The sequence below is a fragment of the Ochotona princeps genome, chromosome 15 (genome assembly GCF_030435755.1).
Source record: "Ochotona princeps isolate mOchPri1 chromosome 15, mOchPri1.hap1, whole genome shotgun sequence".
In the NCBI taxonomy this organism is placed as follows: Eukaryota; Metazoa; Chordata; class Mammalia; order Lagomorpha; family Ochotonidae; genus Ochotona; species Ochotona princeps.
In genome coordinates, this window is record NC_080846.1 from 15,704,014 (window position 1) to 15,725,404 (window position 21,391).

Below are 21,391 nucleotides of genomic sequence, written 5' to 3' on the forward strand. Positions count from 1 at the left end.
CAAACCACAGACTGAGGGGAGTTGGAGGCGCTGACTTTCCGACCCTGTTCCCAGCCTCTCACCTAATGGATCCCCCACCCCAAGTGGCACGTGTAATTTTCCTCAAGCATTTTGCTTGTTTTTAAAACTCACAGTCTCCCTCTCCTCTTCCGCTTCTGCTGCCGAAGTCTTCAGGACGAGTGTCTTCCTCGTGTGAACCCAGAACAAACGAAGCTTCTGGACACCTGGCAGGCTCTCCTGCATTCACCCTCTAGGGATCAGGTGCCCCTCCACAAGCTCCTGCAATGCCCCAGGCCTGTGCTTCCCCAAGGCTCAGCTAGTGATCCCAGCTCTCCACCCAGTGTGGGCCTTGACTGCAGGAGACGAGATAAATCCGTGCTTACTGGTTTCACGCGCTTTTCACACTCATATAAATTGAATGTTCACAGCCCTGTCAAAGAGCTACCGTTATTGAATTCCGAAATACAGTGTAAGTGGGCAGTCTCTGAACTCAACTGCTGTGTCAAAGCCTGGCTTTGCTACACGACGACTCAGCTGACTTAGCAACCCCATGCCTTAGTTACCTCACCCGGAGTAATATTAGTCATCATAGCAATTAGGTAATCTATTAATTATTGTGCACCACAGTGGTAATATTAATCATGAACCCTTGCAAAATTGTTTAATGAAGAATAAATGATAAAAATGCTGATAGTAATTGTTCTTTTTAATGTTTGTCTTTGTCCCCAAATGCCCACAACAGACAGGGTGGAGCCAAGAGCCCCAGACTCCATCCTGGACAACCACGTGGTCACAGGGGCCCAACCACTTCCACCATCAGCAGGAAACTGCTCCTAAGCAGAGCAGCCAGGACTCACACAGGCGTTCCTCAATGGGATGCCACTGTCCCGTGTGGCAGCTCGACTCCAGTCCAGCATGCCAGTCTTGGCAGTGGTCATAATTATTCCCATCGATCTCTTTCACCATTATCACCCTCTGTTAACTTGCCTGGATGGAAAACTCCTTAAAGTCAGACATGATTCTGTTTATGTCTGTTTGCCTTCCATCAAGCCATTCGGTCTTCTCCAGCCTCGTTTAAACTATTCATGTGCCTGCAAAGCAGAACCAGAGAGAGAGGGATGGGAGAAGCTTTTCTTCCTTGGATCGCTTTCCACAGGCCAGGAGCCTGGAACTTCCTATCATCTCTAAACTTCATTCTGGTCTCTGAAACTGCTTCTATATAAGTACTATAGTATTGATTTCAATTGGTGGTGTGCCCTAAGAGATCTCAAGATAGGTCTAGAGAGCGCCAGGGTAGATCCTTCACTCAAGTAAATTTCACTTTCTATCCTTGACTCCAAAATCAGTGGCTTTCCTCCATCCCACAAAGCCCGTCTGCATCTCACGCCTGCATCCCACACCTGCATCTCACACCTGCATCCCACACCTGCATCCCACACCTGCATCCCACACCTGCATCTCACACCTGCATCCCACACCTGCATCCCACACCTGCATCTGACGCCTACATCTCACACTGCCCTGCCTGCATCCCACACCTGCATCCCACACCTGCATCCCACACCTGCATCTCACACTGCCCTGCCTGCATCTCACGCCTGCATCTCAGGCTGCCTTGTCTCTCACCTGACTTCACACCACAGTGTTTCCAGTTTCTCTCCTGCCACATTTCTCCACTTGTTTCTACTGACAGCATCATTATCAGAACATACTATTCTAAATCGCAAATTTGATTTTCCCAAGGCCCACACTGGGATGCGGTGATGCAGCTGATGTGCCTGGGAAAGTAGCAAAAGACCACCAATGGGAGAACAGAATTGCCTGTGAAATCAAGTTCATATATTTCCAGTTATAAATTCATCCCCCTCAGGCCACCTTTCAGAGGTGTGATGATAAAGATTTAGCCAGAAGATAACCTGGGCCAGGGTAAGGGAGTAGCATAGATGTGACCAGGACTGTGCCTGGAACACACACACTGCGGTCCTGGGTCATGGCCTCATGCGCCACTTTGTTGCCGTGGCTAAAATGGGATGCAGCATTCCTACTCTCTTGGCTTTTGGGGATCGTGATATGGGATCAGCTAGACACTGTGCCCAGCACAGTCCCTGAGACCCACAAGGGCTCAAGTCACACGCATTCCCATCCTTCTCTTCACACAGGGAGCCAGGGGTCTGCACGGGCTTGCAATCAGCATGGGCCTTTCTGGAAATGAGAAACCAAGGGAATGGGTTCAGATGAGGAAAAGCCACCTGCACAAATCAGGCTGGGAGCGGGTGCTGCCATGCCTCAGCTCTCAGCTGCAGTGTTGGGCTATTATTAGTCCAATGGAAACTGCCAAGCCACAAACTGTTACTCCACAACTTGGTGGTCCTTTGGAAATTCTTTTCTCTCCACTGCTACCACCAATCACCCCAACTGTGCAGTCGAGGTGTCCACAACTTCTCCAGTAGAGAATGCACTACAAAGAAGAAAAAATGTTTCCGAGATTCGCTTCATGACAATCTAGCAGTGACATCTGTGAGGAGTTAGGGCAAATGAGAAAGGTGAGTATAAAACATGCAGGCCCAGTCATCAGACTGGGAAGCCTGAAGGATAGAAGTTGGTGGAAGAGTTCTCGCACTGACTTGAAAACATGAAGAAAAGTATAAATCATTACCCTAGAAAAATGTGCGCATGCACTTGTGCAAATATGCCTGCAGAGTTTTAATACATAGTGTTAAAAAAGCATTAGACCCCTTTGGAGCTGAATTAGAAAACTAAACATCAGTTGATCCAATGGCTTCCAGAAGTGGTCAGGGGAACTCCATTCAAATAAAAACCAAAGGTGAAGCCCTGTTGGGTCACACAGTGGTTGAGAAACCTGATGCCATGGGATCCCCAGAGCGTGCTTAGCAGTCAGTACTGTAAACGGTTTTGGGATTGCCACTTGCAAGTAAGCTAGTGTGATGCTGCCATCTAGTGGCGGTAGTCCAGGAATGCGGCTTGATACTCTACCATGCACAAACAGCGTACAATCTGATGCAAAATATCAACAATGTCAAGGTTAGCAAACTCTGGTCTAATGTAACAAAATATATTAAGTCAAGTGGATGGTGAACAGGATACAGCACTACTCCAGCTTCTGACAAACCAAGATTACAACTGGGCTCAGCTCTGACCTAGGGCCACCCACTAAACATCCTTGAACTTCAGTTTCCTCATCTCAGAAATGGAGGTGAACATGGAATTTGCCTCCCAGAGTAAGCATGTTATGCATATGAAAAAAGAGCAACCATTGTTATCTTTATTATCATTTCTAGTATTGTTGAGGATAGTTTCACTAATGAGGGGATTGGTTTTCAATAACCCAAAGAAGACAGGTTGGTGTGTTAACCCACCACCTGCAGCGTTAAAATCCCTGTGGACACTGGATGCTCTACTTCTGATCCAGCTCCCTGCTAATGTACCTGGGAATGCAGCAGAAGGTAACGCACTCACAGAGGGGATGCTGATGGAGTTCCTGACGCCTGACTTCAGCCTGGCCCGGCATCACCAATTGCAGCAACTTTTGAAAGGAACCTTTAAATGGAAGATCTCTCTTTCTGTGTCTCTCCTGCCCTGTCTGTAATTTTGCCTTCCAAATAAATAAATCTCAAAAAAAGATCTCGGAAACGTGTCTACCCCTGGATAACTACAGGCATTGAGGGGATAAGTAAGCTGCAAGCGTCATGACAAGCTCTAAACCGAGCACGGTGATGTCATCAGGAGCCTGGCTCCTGCTCCTCATGCAGGCCATGTAGTAGCTGTAAGGTGTGTGAACTTCTGTCCCGTTCCTTACTTTGAAGAAGTCAGTCAGCTCATGGCTATGTCTGGTATGGAGGGATTCGGTGAGACTCCCCTGCGGTTGTATAGCTGCCCCCTTTCACCAATGAAAACACCGAATTCATCCTCAGGGGTACATTTTGATTTGCCAAATCTAAGTTACCTTATCTTCGCTTGGGATCCCCTAAAGGCAGAGCCTGAGTGGAGAATTTGTGCTCAGGTTGAGTTTACTAGATGTTGCTATGGATAAAGGGGGAAAAGAGACGCAAAAGAGAAAAAGCCAATGTAAGGTGCATTATCAAAGTCATGACTGTGGCTCAGTACACTCCAATGGTCTAACAAGTACAATTCCAACAAGACCTTTATTCCTTCCTTGTTTTTAAGGATGAGGGACACTTACTTTTTTCTCTTTAAGACTTATTTATTTTTATTTGAAAGATTTTGCAGAGACAAGGGGAGTCGGAGAGAGATCCTCCATCCACTGGCCACTCCCCCAGGTGGCCACAATGGCTGGAATTGAGCTCATCCAAAGCCAGGAGCCAGGGGCCACCGCCGGTCCGCCATTTAGGTGCAATTGCCCGAAAACCTGAACCATCCATCCTCCACCGCCTTTTCAGGCCATAAACAGAGGGCTGAAACAGAAGTGAAGTAATCACTCACAAGGAATGCAGGGCAGAGCATCAGCCTGATGAACCACCACTCCAGCCCCACAAAAAGACCGTTTAAAAGGGGCCTAGGTACCTCCATGTTTGTCTGCTAGGAAGAGCTGGAATGTCTACCCATCAGGGCCTCACCTTCCCCAGATGAGTTTCTCCTAGAGCTGGTAACTTTCCCGCCAAGGCCCAGGCCAAAGTCAAGGTGTGTGACACATGCTTGACACATGACTCCAAGCGGGGGAGTGAATGGAAACCATCAAAAACATTGCCCATAACTACAATCAAAAGTGAGCTGACAGGTTCAAGTTAGAGCCCCAATATCACTGTACATGCTACTGTGGACACATAATTTCGAAAGTTCGTTCTGGAATCAGTGGTTTGGCAGGGAAGGAAGGGAGTCATCAGTGAGGTCTCAGAGTTTAACATCCCAATGATGGCCTTCCACTGTAGACACTTTCCATTCAACCCCTGCTCTCCATCGGGGCTCAGATCCTCGGCAGTTTCCAACCAATGCTGACTTCCATGTAGAGAAGCCAGGAGCCCAGCTAAGGTACAAGGTCTCCACTCAGAAACCTGGAGAGCCAGAGTCCACAAATGAGTTAGATATGCAATGGATCCATGTACTGAACACAAACGAATGCTCCTCAGTTCACAGAGAAACATATTATTCTGTCATTTTCTTGACTCATGAGGGTCTCACAGCCTTTTTTAAAATTTTTTTACATTCTGGATAGAGCAGTACAAATTAAATTAGCTTCCTCGAGTCTAATATGCAGGTGCAGGGTTCCAAGGATTTGAGCCGTCCTCTGCTATTTTTCCCAGGCCACAATCAGGAAGCTGGATGGTAAGTGGAATATGACATGGACTGGTGCCCAGACAGGATGCTGGCACTTGAAGGTGGGTGGCTAAACTTATTTTAAGAATATTTTAAGAATATTACAGGCTATTAATTTCAGGTGGTATAAATAAGTTCACTGATTTATAATCAGGCAGCTGTCACAGCTTTGGTCTTCTACTCCCCAAACTTTCTGCTAGCCCCAACTACACTGTGTAGCCTGACTTCTTAGCATTTAGATGTAGCGACATTATTGAGGTCTTGTTGATGGAATGTGGATGGAAATTAAAGAAATCTCCTTAACAATGGAAACCTCCCATTTTGTCTGTTCTTTCACCTACTGACCATGGCAAATCTCTGAAACAAAAACATCTACCCCACACCCAAACAAATAAAATATTTGACATCTGTGCTGCATATTTTGCTTTAAGCAAATGACTTTATATTTAGTTAAAACTTGCCTTTAGGGATTGGTGCAGTGGCTTTGTAGGTTAAACCTCTGTTTGTGCTGCTGGCATTCCACAGGGCTGCAGGTTTGAGTCCCAGTTGCTCCACTTCCAATCCAGTTCCCTCCATATGACCGGGGAACACAGCAGAAGATGGTTCAAGTTCTTGGGTGTCTGTTTCCATTTAGAAGATCCTGAAGAAGCTCCTGACTTTGGACTGGCCCAGCTCTGGAAGTTATCGCCATTTGGACTATTACCAAGAGGATGGAAAATCTTCTTTTCTCTTTCTCTGTCTCTCACTTTCTCAACAATTCTGACTTCCAGGTAAAATGTAGTATATGTGCTGCCGAAGCGAGCACATCCAGGTAAAATAAATAAATCTTTTTGTATAAAATATTTTTAAGAACCTGGCACTTCTAAGAGGGGCTATTGGAATGAAGGAGAGAGAGACTAGTATTAATCTACTAATAATCCAAAAGGATTGGGAGCAAAGATTTCAGATTACTGGTTAATATTGTTTCATTATCCAAGTAATGTTCACATGGATACATTCAGTTTGTGGAAAGTGAACGTGCTAATTATGATAATTGAGTAATTCTGACAATCGTATTCCCGGTATGCGCTTTAACTTTATTAAAATGTTTTTAAAATATTTGGTGTTTAATACCTCAAATTCATCTGCTGCAGCAGCTAGTATTACTTCAAACATTTATTACTGGCACTGCAGAAAGGTAAATAAATGCACCTAAAACCGGATTTTTTCCATGGAATGCATTTTAATGATTTTCTACAAATTGGATGTGGATACTTAGAGAGTAAATGTGAACATATCTGTTTCTCACTCATCCTGAGAATCTGAAATTCAGATCTTTATGCTTTTAATCTTTAAATGACAATGTCCACCCACTCACTGTTGCACTAACCAGTGATGGTTAACTTGAGTTTTAATAATAACCACCTCTCTGAAAAGTCTCTGTCACTCAACAATATGGCTCTTGGAGACCCAATTTGCGCCCGCACAGTCTGAGCGCCTCAGCAGACCCACCGGAGTCCAAACTTTGAGTCCTGTCCGTGAGGACTTTCAAACTACACCAGGGTGACTTTCATTTTTCTTCTATTTTTCATAGACCGATTTCCTACTCAACACCCCCTTAGGATGCTCAACATATTCCTGCCTCAAAAAGTGCTTTTGTGTTTTGCTTTAACATCAAATGTGTGGATCACAGCTTATGCAGAAAACAATTTAAACACATTTTTTTTTCATCCTGGAACAATGGTCTCAAGGGAAACATTTGTTCCTTTGAAAGTGTTGAAGTCATCTAATCCTCTTGAGACAAGTGGCGCAGTGTACAAAAGGGACTATAATTCTTACAAGTCTACAAAGCCGGCCGCTGTACTCACACAGGCAAAATCCTGGCAGAATAAGTGTAACTGAAATCTCCTTTTTCTTTCCTTTCTAGCTAAAAATAAGTATTTTTATGTTCAGCCAAGGAAAATATGATTGAAATTTAATATGCATTGGAGAGTACTGCTTTCTAAAATAAAATAAAATAAACTACAAGAAGAAATAGAACTTACTGCTTTAAATATATTTTTCCTTAAACATCCCAAGTGTATTTTGCTGGTGCTAATGTATTTTTAGATGAGAAATCAAGAAAGAACTATAGACTTAAGCAACATGAAAAGAGATAACGGATATGCAAAATTCAGAAATTGCCTCTCCAGGAGTTCCGTCAAAATAAAATTGGAAAAATAATTAGCATAAAAACTTAAGGTTTGGAAAAAAAATCTTTATTTTAACCGTATTAATCTTGTTGCGTCAATCCAGAACAACAAAAATGATTTTCTTAGATAACTATGGAAATAGAATGGCAAGCAGTTAGATTTTTATTTCAAAGCAGCATTCAATATATTTCACTGTAAGACATCTTTGAAACTTAAATTTGCAGAAACTGTTTTCAGCAGATTCTCTTCACAGTATACAAAAAAGCCTTTGCTAAGTCAATTCTTATTTTCTTCCTGATAATTATCATTGTTTCTGCCTAAAATATACACGGCGGTTCGTGAGGACATGCCTTGTGTCTGACATGTAAAATATGATGCGAAGTGTGAATTTTCCTGAATATGAGAAATCTTACTTCATATTTGCTAAACACTGAGTTACACAGAATTCTGTAAACATTTCATATCAAGCTGTTTTCATATCCCGTAAAAATCTCACACGTAAGTTCTCTCAAGAGTCACGGATGCTCCTGATCTGCAGTCCATCATTGGAGATGCAGTCATTTTGCTGTGATTTAACCAGACTTTACTTCTGTAAGTAATCTCACTAATGCTGTACAATAATTTATTGTTTCCTTTCTTTAGAAATTCAAATTTAGAATTGACAAGATCTGCATAACTGTATAAATCCACTCCCAACTTTCTGCTCTGCCACCCTAAATAACATTTTTGTTGACATTTTCCTTCAGTAATTAACTGAATGAAATTCAATATTTCAGTATGAATTATATTTAACTGGCTGGAATAGAGACATTTAGAGAATGGTCAATTGAAAAGAATTCTAAAAGAAGGGTAAAAAAGTAGAAAACAAAAAGAAATGAGGTAAGGAACAAAAAAATCATGCATGAACCTTGGAAATATACAAAATACAGTAAAGTTCAAATACAGTTAAACATGCGACCCAATCATTTTAGGGAAAGTACTATTATTCTTAAGAATGGGTGATAGAATTTGCAGGGCATAAACATGAGATCCTAAGCATGACCAGGAGGAAGACAGGAAAACAAAACAAAAAAAAATTAAAGTTAACAAAATTTTGAATGATAAGTCTTGAGTCAGAAAGAAAGTAGAGGGGTGATGTGAATCAAGTTACAGAAGAAATAGAAAGGCTGGTGTGGCTGGGGAAAAACACAGAGCAGAAGTACACATGCAAACTTGTGGGACTCTCCAACTCACTTCACTTTTTCAATTGCTTATTTTGTAACACACACCTTTGCACCTGCAAACCTGCAGCAAATCCTACGGGGTAAGTAGTAGAATTCTTGCATGTGAAGATAGACTTTATATCTGCAGCAGACTACGTCAGAGAAAAGCACTCCAACAGGGGAAGTGAGGTAATACAGCTAGGATTTATGACTCAACACCAGTATTGGCAATACATTTAGAAAAAGCTAATTTTTCTCATAATAAAACTGAAAATCAAACCAGTCTAGGCGCAGAAAATGAGAGAAGGAAAGTAAATGCAAGGCTTTAGGAAAACCAGGAGAGCAGAATCGAAAGCTTCCATGAGGATGCAATTCTTCACCTGTCTGCAGCGCATGTTCGATGAGGGCCTTCAATTCCCACTCTCTAACCGGAGACATTCCAGTCAGCTTTTTGTCGATTTTTTCAGACAGAAATTCCTCAGTTCAAACCCTAGGGAAAAGCACAGTCTACCAAAAAACAGTAATAAACACAAAGAATGAGCTTGTAAAGTAAATATGTTGGAAAAACTTTTAAATATCATGGACGGATAAAATGCATACAGGATAGTTTTTGTGCTTCTTACTTTTATACTTTTTCTTTAAAATCAGTAGTGTTATGTTTTTTGCAGTGGTTGGACTTACAGACCTTGAGAATAGAAAAAAATTCAAAGACTTGAATCCAGTTGGTGAAATTCTGAGCTAACGTTATGTCCAGACTAGTGCTAATGAGTAACAGAATACTCAAGGAAGTTGGGTGTGGGCAGCAACATGTTTACGGAAAGCCTCAAGGAAAGTGGATGTGTTATACGGGCCCTTGTCCTTCATTTCTAATATCTTCTTCCTCCTCCTCTTTTTTCCAGTGTAGAAGTCGGCTATGAAAAACCACACAGCAGTGACAACCTTTATTCTTCTTGGAATAACCAATGACCCACAGTTACAGGTGGTCATATTTCTTCTCCTCTTATTCACCTACATGTTGAGTGTCACCGGGAACCTAACCATCATCACTCTCAGCCTATTGGATTCACATCTTAAGACACCCATGTATTTCTTCCTCCGAAATTTCTCATTTTTAGAAATCTCATTCACAACTGTCTGTATCCCCAAATTTCTTGTTAGTATGGCAACAGGTGATAGGTCTATCTCTTACAATGATTGTGCCACACAGCTATTTTTCACTATTCTCTTGGGAGCAACTGAATTCTTTCTCCTGGCTGCCATGTCCTACGACCGCTATGTGGCCATCTGCAAGCCACTGCACTACACGACCATCATGAACCACAGGATCTGCAATGTGCTGGTCTTTGCTTCATGGCTAGCTGGTTTCCTAATCATTTTTCCACCACTCGTGATGGGTCTCCAGCTTGACTTCTGTGCTGCCAACACCATAGATCATTTCTTCTGTGATGTTTCTCCCATACTGCAGCTCTCCTGCACAAACACAGACACCATAGAGATGATGATGCTTCTGTCCGCCGTCTTGACACTCCTGGTCACGCTGGTGTTGGTGATTCTCTCCTATACACACATTCTCAGAACCATTGTGAAGATACCTTCTCCTCAACAGAGAAAGAAGGCCTTTTCTACGTGTTCTTCCCACATGGTGGTCGTGTCCATATCTTATGGAAGCTGCATCTTCATGTACGTGAAACCCTCTGCAAAGGAAAGAGTGTCATTAAATAAAGGGATAGCCCTGTTGACCACCTCCGTTGCCCCCATGCTCAATCCTTTCATCTATACACTGAGAAACAAACAAGTGAAAGATGCCGTTAAGCACATGACCAAAAAGGTTAAGGTTTTCTCACTGAAGTGAGACCATCACTGAAGTAAGGTGGTGAGTAAACTAACCCAAGAGCAGGGTGCAACACTGAGCTCTTTCATGTCTGCATCCAGAACAATGCTTTTTGACCTGCGCTTTTCACTGTGGCTGCCAAATCAACACAGCCTAACCCTAAAGCTCTATCTCATGATGAGAGCACAGGAAAAAGACAGTGCTTTTTTTAAATTAAAAAACCACCCTTATGCTTTGTACATTTACCAGTTTCCCCTCCCCTACCCCATACTCTTTTTTTTTTTTAAGATTTATTATTATTGGAAAGCCGGATATACAGAGAGGAGGAGAGGCAGAGAGGAAGCTCTTCCATCCGATGTTTCACTCCCCAAGTGAGCCGCAACGGGCCGATGCGCGCCAATCCGAAGCCGGGAACCAGGAACCTCTTCCGGGTCTCCCACGCGGGTGCAGGGTCCCAAAGCTTTTGGGCCGTCCTCAACTGTTTTCCCAGGCCACAAGCAGGGAGCTGGATGAGAAGTGGAGCTGCCAGGATTAGAACCGGCGCCCATATGGGATCCCGGGGCGTTCAAGGCGAGGACTTTAGCCGCTAGGCCATGCCGCCGGGCCCCCCATACTCTCTTAGATGGAGAAAAAAGAATTCGGGCTTTTAGTTTGTTATGTATTTGTACTGAGTATAATATATTATCTATATTTCATCATCTAAGGATTTCATTCTTGGGGAATATAGAATTTGATTTTCTTCCTCACTGTTTAGTAGAACATAAGAATAAATCAGTTAAAAGGTGTTTCTTTAATTATAGAGTTTGATAATATTAAAGCTTTAACCAGATTCAAAGACACCGTGTATTTTTAGTAGCATAGTAACACAACTCCAATGAAGTTGTTTTCTGCCAATGCGTTATTGGAAAGACATTACAGTTGACATTTACTGATTAGTGCTAAAATGCCAAGTTTCGTGAGGTGTGTTCATTACTTCTTCAAAACTCCATGAGACAGGAGTTGTTTTGGAAGAAAAACACAGGATTTATGGAACTTAAAAAGCAAAATAAAAATAAGATCCATATGTAATTTCACTTTTGTCAAAAAATGGTCTTTAATGTCCATTAATCTCTTATAACTCCTTAGCAGTAGGAAGTGGAAATCCTGCTAGTGTTGTTCAGGGTATAGAAAAACAGCTGTATATTCAAAACATACCTCAGACTTACAGAATTTCCATACAGAACACGGAGGCCACATGGATTAGCTGAAGCAGTCAATTTTTCAAGTTAAAATGCTGTAGAAGGACAGATGTGTGCAAAGCAGAACACCTTGACCTTTACTGTGATCCAAGGAAAGAACCTTCCATAGGCTAATGTGAATCTGTTAAATAAATATTTGTCTATGACTTCTTTCCACAGGAGGTAATATGAGCTTGTGGAAGATTTCTGATTGGAAGGACTATGGTTTGACTTTTTAAATTATTCTGTGATTTGATCACAATATATTTCAAGGTAAATATAAGTTTGCTAGGCTTCTGGGCAAGCAGTTGAATAGCAATTTCACAACCATTATTGACAAGCTTTGAGTCTATGCACTTAGAGAAGTATTAGTTGGGCATTGAGAAGATACAAGTAAACATGTCAAATGGAAATCATAGATATACATGTTTTTAGAAATTGGAAAACACCAAGAATATGCCATTTATTTATTTTAATATTTGTTATTTGGGAAAAAGAACCAGAGAATAGCAAAAGCTTTCCCATCTGCAGGTGCATTGCCTGAAGACCCACCACAATCAGGATGGGACCAGGCTGCAGCCAGGAGCTTGGAATTCATTCCAATTCTAAAATGTTACCAAGGGCCTGATACATAAACCACCTCAGCTACCTCCCAGGGTGCATGTCATCAGAAAGCTAGAATGGAGAGGAGTGCTGGCTGCCAAACTCAGGAACCCTGATACAGTTTGTAGATGCCCCTAAGTGATACCTTACAAAGTGTCAAACATCTGCCCGAAATATTACAGATGATAACAAAAGAGGACATATACAAAAAAGCCTTCAACTTTCCATATTTGACAGGGGGGAACAGGATGAAACGTTCTACTTTATAGATAATGTCTACATTTAAGAAAAGTTGGCTCAGATTATTTTACATTTGGCAAAGGTTGTGATGCTAAAATATATTATGAACATTGGTGCATATGTCTTCAGTTGCTGTCTGTGATGCTTACTTTTATGATGTCAACTTGAGTGCATTAAGAAATAGCTAGAAACTGGGAAAAGACCTTTTTTTTTTTGGTTTGTCTGTGAGGGCGTTTCCCGATGAGATTAGCACATGAGTTTTAGTCTACTCTTGGGAAGATCTAGCCTTGACATAGGTGGGCATCATCAATGAGACGGGGGTCTGGAACACTAAATGGGACGGTGATTCAGGGCTCTCATGGAGAGAAAGCTGGGAGCCCTGTCTCTGAGGTCTATTGCTGGCCTGTGGACTGCAGAACCACCCTCCCCAGCTCCTCACTGGCACTAAGGCTTCTCGCCTTCAGCAGCAACTCACATCCTCCACTCTGTGGTACTCAGGTCCTTGGGTGTGTGCTGAGCCTTATCGCCGATACTGCCACAAGATTTCAAGAGCGAAATTCCCTAATAAATCCCCCCGTTTGTTAATATTTGTATCTCTAGAGAGTTCTGCGTGCCAAATGAGGTTGTGTGGTTTTTATTTTCTATTTCTACATTTTCCTTATTTTTGAAACTGTTCTAGACTCAAGCTTACTTAGCCCTTTGTCTGAAACAGAGGTAAATTTAGGCATAATTTAATATAGATCAAAAACTGCATTTTCTCCCCTTTTCTTTAATAGCCAAAAATAATTATTGATAGCTTCATGACATTCATACACACACACACACACACATCTATATATATATATATACATATATATATATATATATATATATATATATATATATATATAAGTTAAACTAATGAGTATGCATAAGATTTTCCCCAATCCTCTTTCTAGGCTGTTTTTAAGTCAATAATGGTTAGTAGAAATAATTTTCAACTTAATTTGAAATAAATTGTTGGTGAATAAATGCCTGCTGTGTAAATACTAGAAGTGAGATTTAATTATTTGGACCTATGATTCTCAAATTGTGTAAAACATTAAACATATTTAAACCTCTATTGTACATGAAAAAATATCATTTCTTTTCCAATAATATGTACTCAGTAAGTATTAACGCAATCTAAGGCTTCCCATTGATGGGTTAATGAATAAAGAAGTGGTTTCTTTGCATAATGGAATATTATTTAATGCTATTTGCTGTAAAATGAATGGAATTGAAGGATATAATGTTTACTGAAATGAGCCGAGCACAGAAAGAAGAATTCTACCTGTTGTTTTTCAGTATATGGAAGGTTGATCTGAATGTGAAGTAGTGATTATATAGGAGGCTAAAGTAGAAGAGAAGGGATGAAATAATGTTGTATACAGTTGTGTAATAACCAAAGCCAGATAGAACCTGTTTTGATTTTCCACAGCAGAGTGGGGAAACCAGATTTCATAATAACTTGTGTTGAGAAGAAGTCTCCAAACATAGCAAAATCATAAGGAGATGAAAATGTTTATCACCATTACTTGACTAAGATGTGTATTAATATACACAAAAAATAATTACACATTAATCACATAAAACTCTTATGCAACTACAGACCATTGTATACAATTATGTTAAAAGGACAAACTAAAACAATTATTAATTCTCTTAAATAGTCTTCCTTCATTTGATCTCTAACTCATCCATAATACTGTTACAATGCTTTCCGAAATAGGAGTTGGTCATGTCACTAATCTGATTTTATGCATCTGCAAAATAACATTCAAACATCTCAAGTTTTGGAGAACCTTGGGTCTCCGGTTTTGCTTCGTGTTTATTTCAACTGAGAGTTCTAGTATTCAGTCACACTAAACAACCATGCCTATTGCAGCCATCATGTGCTCTCAAATATATGTGATGCAGGCCTCTGAGCATCTTGTATTACAGACGTTCCCCCAAGACCAGTCCTGGCGCCCTCCAACTGCCTTGCATTCACCCAACCCTAGAAAACAAATTGAAAACCTCTCCTGAGTTTCTTGGCATGCAGAGATTAAGGAAGCAGACGGAAAGTGTCACCCAAACACTAGGAAACCACTGGGTGATTTTTCCCAATTGGTTTAACTCTCACGAGCCCCAGAAAGCTAGTGGGTGACCGCACACACCTTCCCATATCCCTGAGAAGCTAGTGGTGACCGCACACGCCTTTCCATATCCCTGAGAAGCTAGTGGTGACCGCACACGCCTTCCCATATCCCTGAGAAGCTAGTGGTGACCGCACACACCTTCCCATATCCCTGAGAAGCAGTTGTGCTTTCTCTGCAGCACAGGCTTCCAAGGCCTAGAGAAGCAGACGCAGTTTCATTCACTCCATCTCAGACTTAGGAAGCAGCTGTGCAGATCTCTAGGAAGAAATCATACAGACACTTGGTTTCCCATGTAGCTCTCAAACACTGACAGGTGCTCCTCCAGAGTGCACTGTTCTGTTCCTGACCTTGATTAGCCCTCAGATACAGGCAAATGCTAGACTTCATCCACCTGGGCCCACAGCATGGCCCTATACTCACATGACCCTTCAAAAACTAACAGGAGCCCCACACTCACACACGCTGTATGTGTATCACACACTGAACTTGCAGTGGACTTGCACCATCTAAGGGAACTGCATCCCCATTGATGTGAACACCACGATCCCTGAGCCTAGGCCATTGAAACAACTGTGGGCATCACCAATGTTAATTATATCTAAAAAAGATATGTGACAACTGTGATCCATCTACTTTATAATACTACTCAGCCACTAAAAAGAATTCAAGTCTACCATTTGCAACCAAATGGTCCCAACTAGAGACCATTATGCTCAGTGAAATTAATCAATCCTCAAAGGACAAATATATATTCTTTCTGATATAAGGCAACCTTCATGAAAAATATAAGATCAATAGCCCTTCCAATACTGTTTGTGCTGCAACTCATGGGTTTTGGTAGTTTGGCTTTTATTTTCACTTCTTCAAAATAGTTTCTTTTCTCTTAATAAATTCTTCACTATCTCACGGATCATACAGTTGCATCATTTTCTTCAAGAATGTTTTTTTTTAATTTTCTTTTTCATTTCTTCAGCAACATATTGGTTATTCATTAACATATTATTTAACTTCATGGCAGTATATATTTTTAAACTTTCTTCCTAATGTTGATTTGTTTTATAGTTTTTCCTTTAAGGGAATGTGTAGTAACTGTGTAATAGGGACTATCATATCCAGATGTGAAAATACAATGTAGTATGGTTCTCTACTTCCAAATCAAAGATGGACTCCCAATGAAACTGTTTAATATATCTTGACAATGAGATGCTGGACTGTCTGCCATTGTTTGTACCCGTAATGTCAGAATATACTTAAATAGCAGAATGATAGACTTAGGGTTGCTTATAAAGGACTACCCTACTGTAATAAAATAGGGGAAATCAGTGTTTGGGAGAAGTTTGAGGAAGGGGTAGGTAAATTCCATAGCCTATGGAATTATATCATAAAATAAAAAATTATTTCATATGTTTATTTGCCATTTGGGTTTGTTCCTTTGTGAAGTGTCTGCCCTTTTTCCGTGCCCATTTCTTGAGTGGCTTGTTTGTTTTGGTGTTTTGGCTGTTTTGTAGTTCTTTGTATATTCTGGAGTTTAGCCCTCTATCACCTACGTAGTGCCCAAAGATCTTCTCCCATTCTGTGGGCTGCTTTTTTACTTTATTGATTGTTTCCTTTGCTGTACAGAAGCTTCTTAGTTTGATGAGGTCCCATTTGTTTATTCTGGTCTTGATTTCTACTGCTTTTGCAGTCCTTTTTAGGAAGTAGGGACCTACCCCTAGATCTTGCAGAGTATTTCCAACATTTTCTTCCAAAAGTTTAAAGGTTTCTGGATGTAGGTTTAGATCTTTTATCCATTTAGATTTGATCTTGGTGTATGGTGAGAGATGTGGGTCTTTTTGTTTCTATAGGCTATCAACCAGTTGTCCCAACAGCATTTATTGAACAGACCTTCCCATTTGCCAGGAAATGCTCAAGTTCCCTGGCAATAAGGGAAATCCAAATTAAAACATCAATGAGGTACCACCTAACACCAGTAAGACTGGCCCACATGAATAAAAGCACCAACAACACATGTTGGCGAGGTTGCGGGGAAAAGGGAACCCTACTCCACTGCTGGTGGGAAGGCAGGTTGGTACAGCCTCTATGGAAATCGGTATGGAGAACATTCAAACAACTCAAAATCAACATACCGTATGATCCAGCAATAGCAATCCTAGGAATATATCCAAATCAGCTGTTTTATGAGAAACCAACATGTATCCCAATGTTCATAGCAGCACAATCAGTAATTGCAAAAACATGGAAGCAACCAATATGCCCATCAGCAGAGGATTGGATAAGAAAGCTATGGTTCATCTACTCCATGGAATACTACTCAGCTATTAAAAAAAAACAAAATGCAGTTTTTTGTGGCCAAATGGGCCAAACTGGAAACCATAATGCTAAGGGAAATGAGCCAATCCCAAAAGGTTAAATACCACATGTTTGCCTTAATTTAAGATGATATGATGTTATGTATAATATGTTATGTATGTTATAAGTTGTGTATAAACTAAAATTGAAATGTCAATGAGGTGGTCACAGAAGGTGGTTAAGAACTCGCATTTACTTTTAACATATTTGTTACTCATTACTGTGTCAATTAATTCCATAATGATGTAAATTTTTGCTGATGGTATGTTGGAGCTTTTAATTGATCAGGATGATATTCTGCTGGCTCTGTCTTCTGACCAGAGAGGGTATACCTAAGAAGCCATTGAACTTGATTGGACAATAAGATGCTGGACTCTATGTTTGGTATATGGTTGCAATGGGGGAATCTCAACTGAACTTGAACTGTGGTTATGCAACAAGGTGGAGGAATCCACCATGGTGGGAGAGTTTGGGGAGGGGTGGGGAGAATCCAAGTACCTATGAAACTGTGTCACATAATACAGTGTAATTAATGAATTAAAAATAATAAATAAATAAATGAAAAATGAATAAATAATTAAAATTATGAAAAAAATAAATGATATCTGTAAACCCTACACTAGACTGCCCACTTGGAACCAAAGTAACACATACCCAACCAAAATCATGTTACACATTGAAGCTCAAATTCTTTGATCATGAAATTACTTTATTAGGTTGATACAAAAAGCTGATTTAGCAGATACACAAAACCAATGTATGGACACAAGAAGAAAGCAAACAAATCAAGGTTATGTAGGCTTCCAAAGGAACAAAATAGCTCTTTAACAACAGTTGCGTGCGTGAGTGCACGTGCGCGTGCGCGCACACACACACACACACACACACTACAATGAATGAGTTGGCAGGCAAAGAATTTGGAAAAAATAATTTTAAGATAACTTAATGAGATACAAGTACATACATGCATACAGTTTAATGAATTTGGGAAGAAAACTCATCATATAAATGAAAAATTCAACAAAGAGACAGAGACCATAAGAAAGTTCATCAGGAATCTTCAAGTGAAAAAATTAAATATCTGAACTCAACAATGCAGTTGAGAGGTTTTGACCTTGTGGTGCAGTCCAGCCACAAGGTCCAGCCATTGTGGCTGCTTGGGGAGTGAATCAGTGCACAGAAGATCTTCCTCTCTGTCTCTCCTCCTGTCTGTGTTTCTGAATTTCCAATTTAAAAAATACAACAAATCTTAAAAAAAAAAAAAAAAGAAAGAAAGAGGGAGGGAAAGAACAGATGAGAGAAAGAAAGACAGAAAGAAAGAAAGAAAGAAAGAAAGAAAGAAAGAAAGAAAGAAAGAAAGAAAGAAAGAAAGAAAGAAAGAAAGAAAAGAAAAGAAAAGGAAAGGAAAGACAAGACAAGACAAGACAAGACAAGACAAGACAAGAAAAGAAAAAAGACAGACTTGCTTCACGGTGCTTGGGCTTGGCCTCTGCATTTCTGACCCAGCTCCTATCATTGGGCAAGCTGGGAGAAGGCAGATGTCAGCTACTTTGATCTTTGCCATTCACGTGGGAGACCTGGGTGGAATTTCTGACTCCTGGCTTTGGTCTGGTTCAGGAAATAAATCAGAGGATGTAAGATTTCTCTCTCTCTCTCTCTCTCTCTCTTTTTCCGCATTCAACCAGTCCCATCAAAAACAAGGTACTGAATTGGAGCCCTGAGATTTACTAACCATCTGGAAGGTGCTGTGGCCTGCACAGCATAAACCAGGAGACCACGGCTTGATACAAGAAATACAGAGATGCAAAGTACAGATATATAAAAGCAGGAATGGGGGCAGTGTCTTTCTTTCTAGAAAAGGGAGCGGAACTTTTATTTTCTTAATCAGGGCATCACATTTCTCTGCTGACAGGGCAGTAAGTGGAAGGTCACAGCCGCATTCCCACTGTGCCACCAGCCCCTGAGGCCACCTGGAGCTCATTGTGTGCTGCAGGAAGAACAGGATTCCTCACTGAGCACACAGCTCGCTGAGCTCATGATCTTAGACCCACACCTGTAACTGAGGGCTTCGACCTTTCTCCCACTGCTGCTTTACATGCAGAACACCCTACAAGGGTTTGTTCCCCAGCTCCTCCAAACTATCTCGCTCTTTCTCAGACAGTTGGTGTCTACCGTGAGCAGTCTCTGGCAGAAGGTAATGTTAGAGGCATCACTAGCCTCCAATCTGGATCATTAGGTACACATTTAGGAGCCTCTCCCCCAATGTGTATTTCTTTTCCTGGGCCCTCATGCACCAGCCTCATTTGTATTTACTGTATGAATCTGAGCATTGGCCTGCCACGTGGTTTCTTTCACCTGAGGAATAATAAGAGACATAACAGAAAAAATGCGGAAAATAGAAAGCATTTCTGCCTCTGGGGCAAAAACCGACATTTTACTTATTTTTCTTTTGCTTTTACTGATCAGAGTATTTTTTTAAAAGATTTATTTGTTTTTCTAGGAAAGGCAGATTTACAGAGAAAAAGGAGAGACAAAGAGAAAGGTCTTCTACCCACTGGTTCACTCCCCAGATGACTGCAACAGCCAGAGCTGGGCCGATCCAAAACCAGAAGCCAGAAGCTTCTTCTGGATCTCCCTTGCAGGTACAGGTCCCAAGGCTTTGGGCCATCCTCTACTGCTTTCCCAGAACACAAACAGATTGCTGGGTGGAAAGTGGAGCAGCTGGGACATGAATGGTGCCGATATGGGATTCTGGCATGGTCAAGGTAAGGATTCAAGGTGAGGATTTAACCACTGGGTCATCACAGCGGGCCCTACTGATCAGGGTATTACTGATCCATGAGTTCCACAACAATACTCTTCAAAGACTTGGTATTACCACACTTGGAACTTATCATTCCTCCTACAGATACATTGTATCTATAGCATGCATCAGATTCCACCTGCGTATTGCTATATGTATGACTTGGGAGAGAGAGAACTGGCATGAGCATGAAGCCACAGCTGTATGCTTTGTTAAGTTCTCTAACTCTGACCCACAAGACTCGGAAGACTCGCCTTCCTCTTCTGTTTCCCTGAAATCGTAGAGTGCTAACCAAGGAGACCATATGTAGGACTAAATGAGAAAAACAAAACGTATCTTCTTCTTACCTTTTCTTTGGGACAATATCTGTATTTGGTAGAGTATGAGAAAGACAAGTACCTCCAAGCAAAATAGATATTTAATTCTATCTATTTAAGTGTCATAAACTCTTGTGGCCGTATGCTGGTGAACACACCATGGTGTTGAGGCTATGGATATATTCCTCATGATTCTGGAAGCTTGTATTTATATCTACACTACAGCCTTAGCAGGACTAAACAGGAAGGAAAATGCAGCACTCTTGTGCAAAGGGATAATTCTTAAAAGTTACACAAATTACCTCCTCTTCCATCATTTATCCTGAAAAGTCCCAAGGCAGTAACAAGTACAAGGAAGACTAGACAAAGGAAAATTCTATTCCATGGAAAAAATGCAGAGTTTCCGAATTCTAAACAGTATCTCAAAATGAAGCAATGAAATTAAACATTATAGGGAATGTGAAAAGCTTAGGTGTGCATGCCAATCTAATAATGGTTCATTTACCTTAAAAGTGGTTTTTGTCTAAGAATTGCTATGCTCTTCATTTTCTGCTCTCATCTTTCATCCCAACATAGAATGCCTCTTTTTCCTACTTCCAAAACCTCATCTATACATCTGTGATTTCAAAACACGGTAGTGTCGAAGGGCACAAGTTAGGACAGTTCACACTACCAGTTTAACATAGCTGTTCTTCTAATACAAACTTTGCTTTCCCAAACGCTCAGTGCTTGGGGAAAAACAGTTGTACAGCATATAAATTGGTGATCCTTTGGGAAGAGATGATTTTAGATATCATAGCCTTCTGAGAGTTCTTCAGATAATTATCTTCAGGATACAAAAAGCAACCAAACCCTACTAGATCAAGAGCTGGCACATTTTATCTGACACTGTATGTAATACGTGGGCAAGGATACAATCTAGTGTTAGGCACACTAGAGCAAATAGGGAAGGTAATACACTAGTCTAATTGCAATGCAGTAGAGGTGAAACCTCGTCCCAGATTGTAAATTAGAGAGATAAGTAGTCGTGCATTGCGAGTTGTCATGGGATTGACTCAGAGAGGAAGGGCGTAGCAGTGTGCTCAGTTTGTTACAGGATAAAATAACACATCACTGCTGAAACCAAGGTCATTTTGTCTGAATTAATCTGTGTCTTTATCTTTTTCAGATATTTCTATGTTTCAGATAAATATTTACATTTTAAAGC

The 21,391-nt window shown here is 40.9% G+C and overlaps 1 protein-coding gene across 1 annotated transcript; it reads left to right on the plus strand.

The window, feature by feature from the left end:
- The first annotated feature begins 9,575 nt into the window (after positions 1-9,575).
- On the plus strand, positions 9,576-10,517 carry LOC101531980 (olfactory receptor 6C74). The gene has a single exon (XM_004589626.3). The coding sequence runs from the start codon at positions 9,579-9,581 to the stop codon at positions 10,515-10,517; it is 939 nt and encodes a 312-aa protein (XP_004589683.1). The 5' UTR covers positions 9,576-9,578.
- Positions 10,518-21,391: the final 10,874 nt, after the last annotated feature.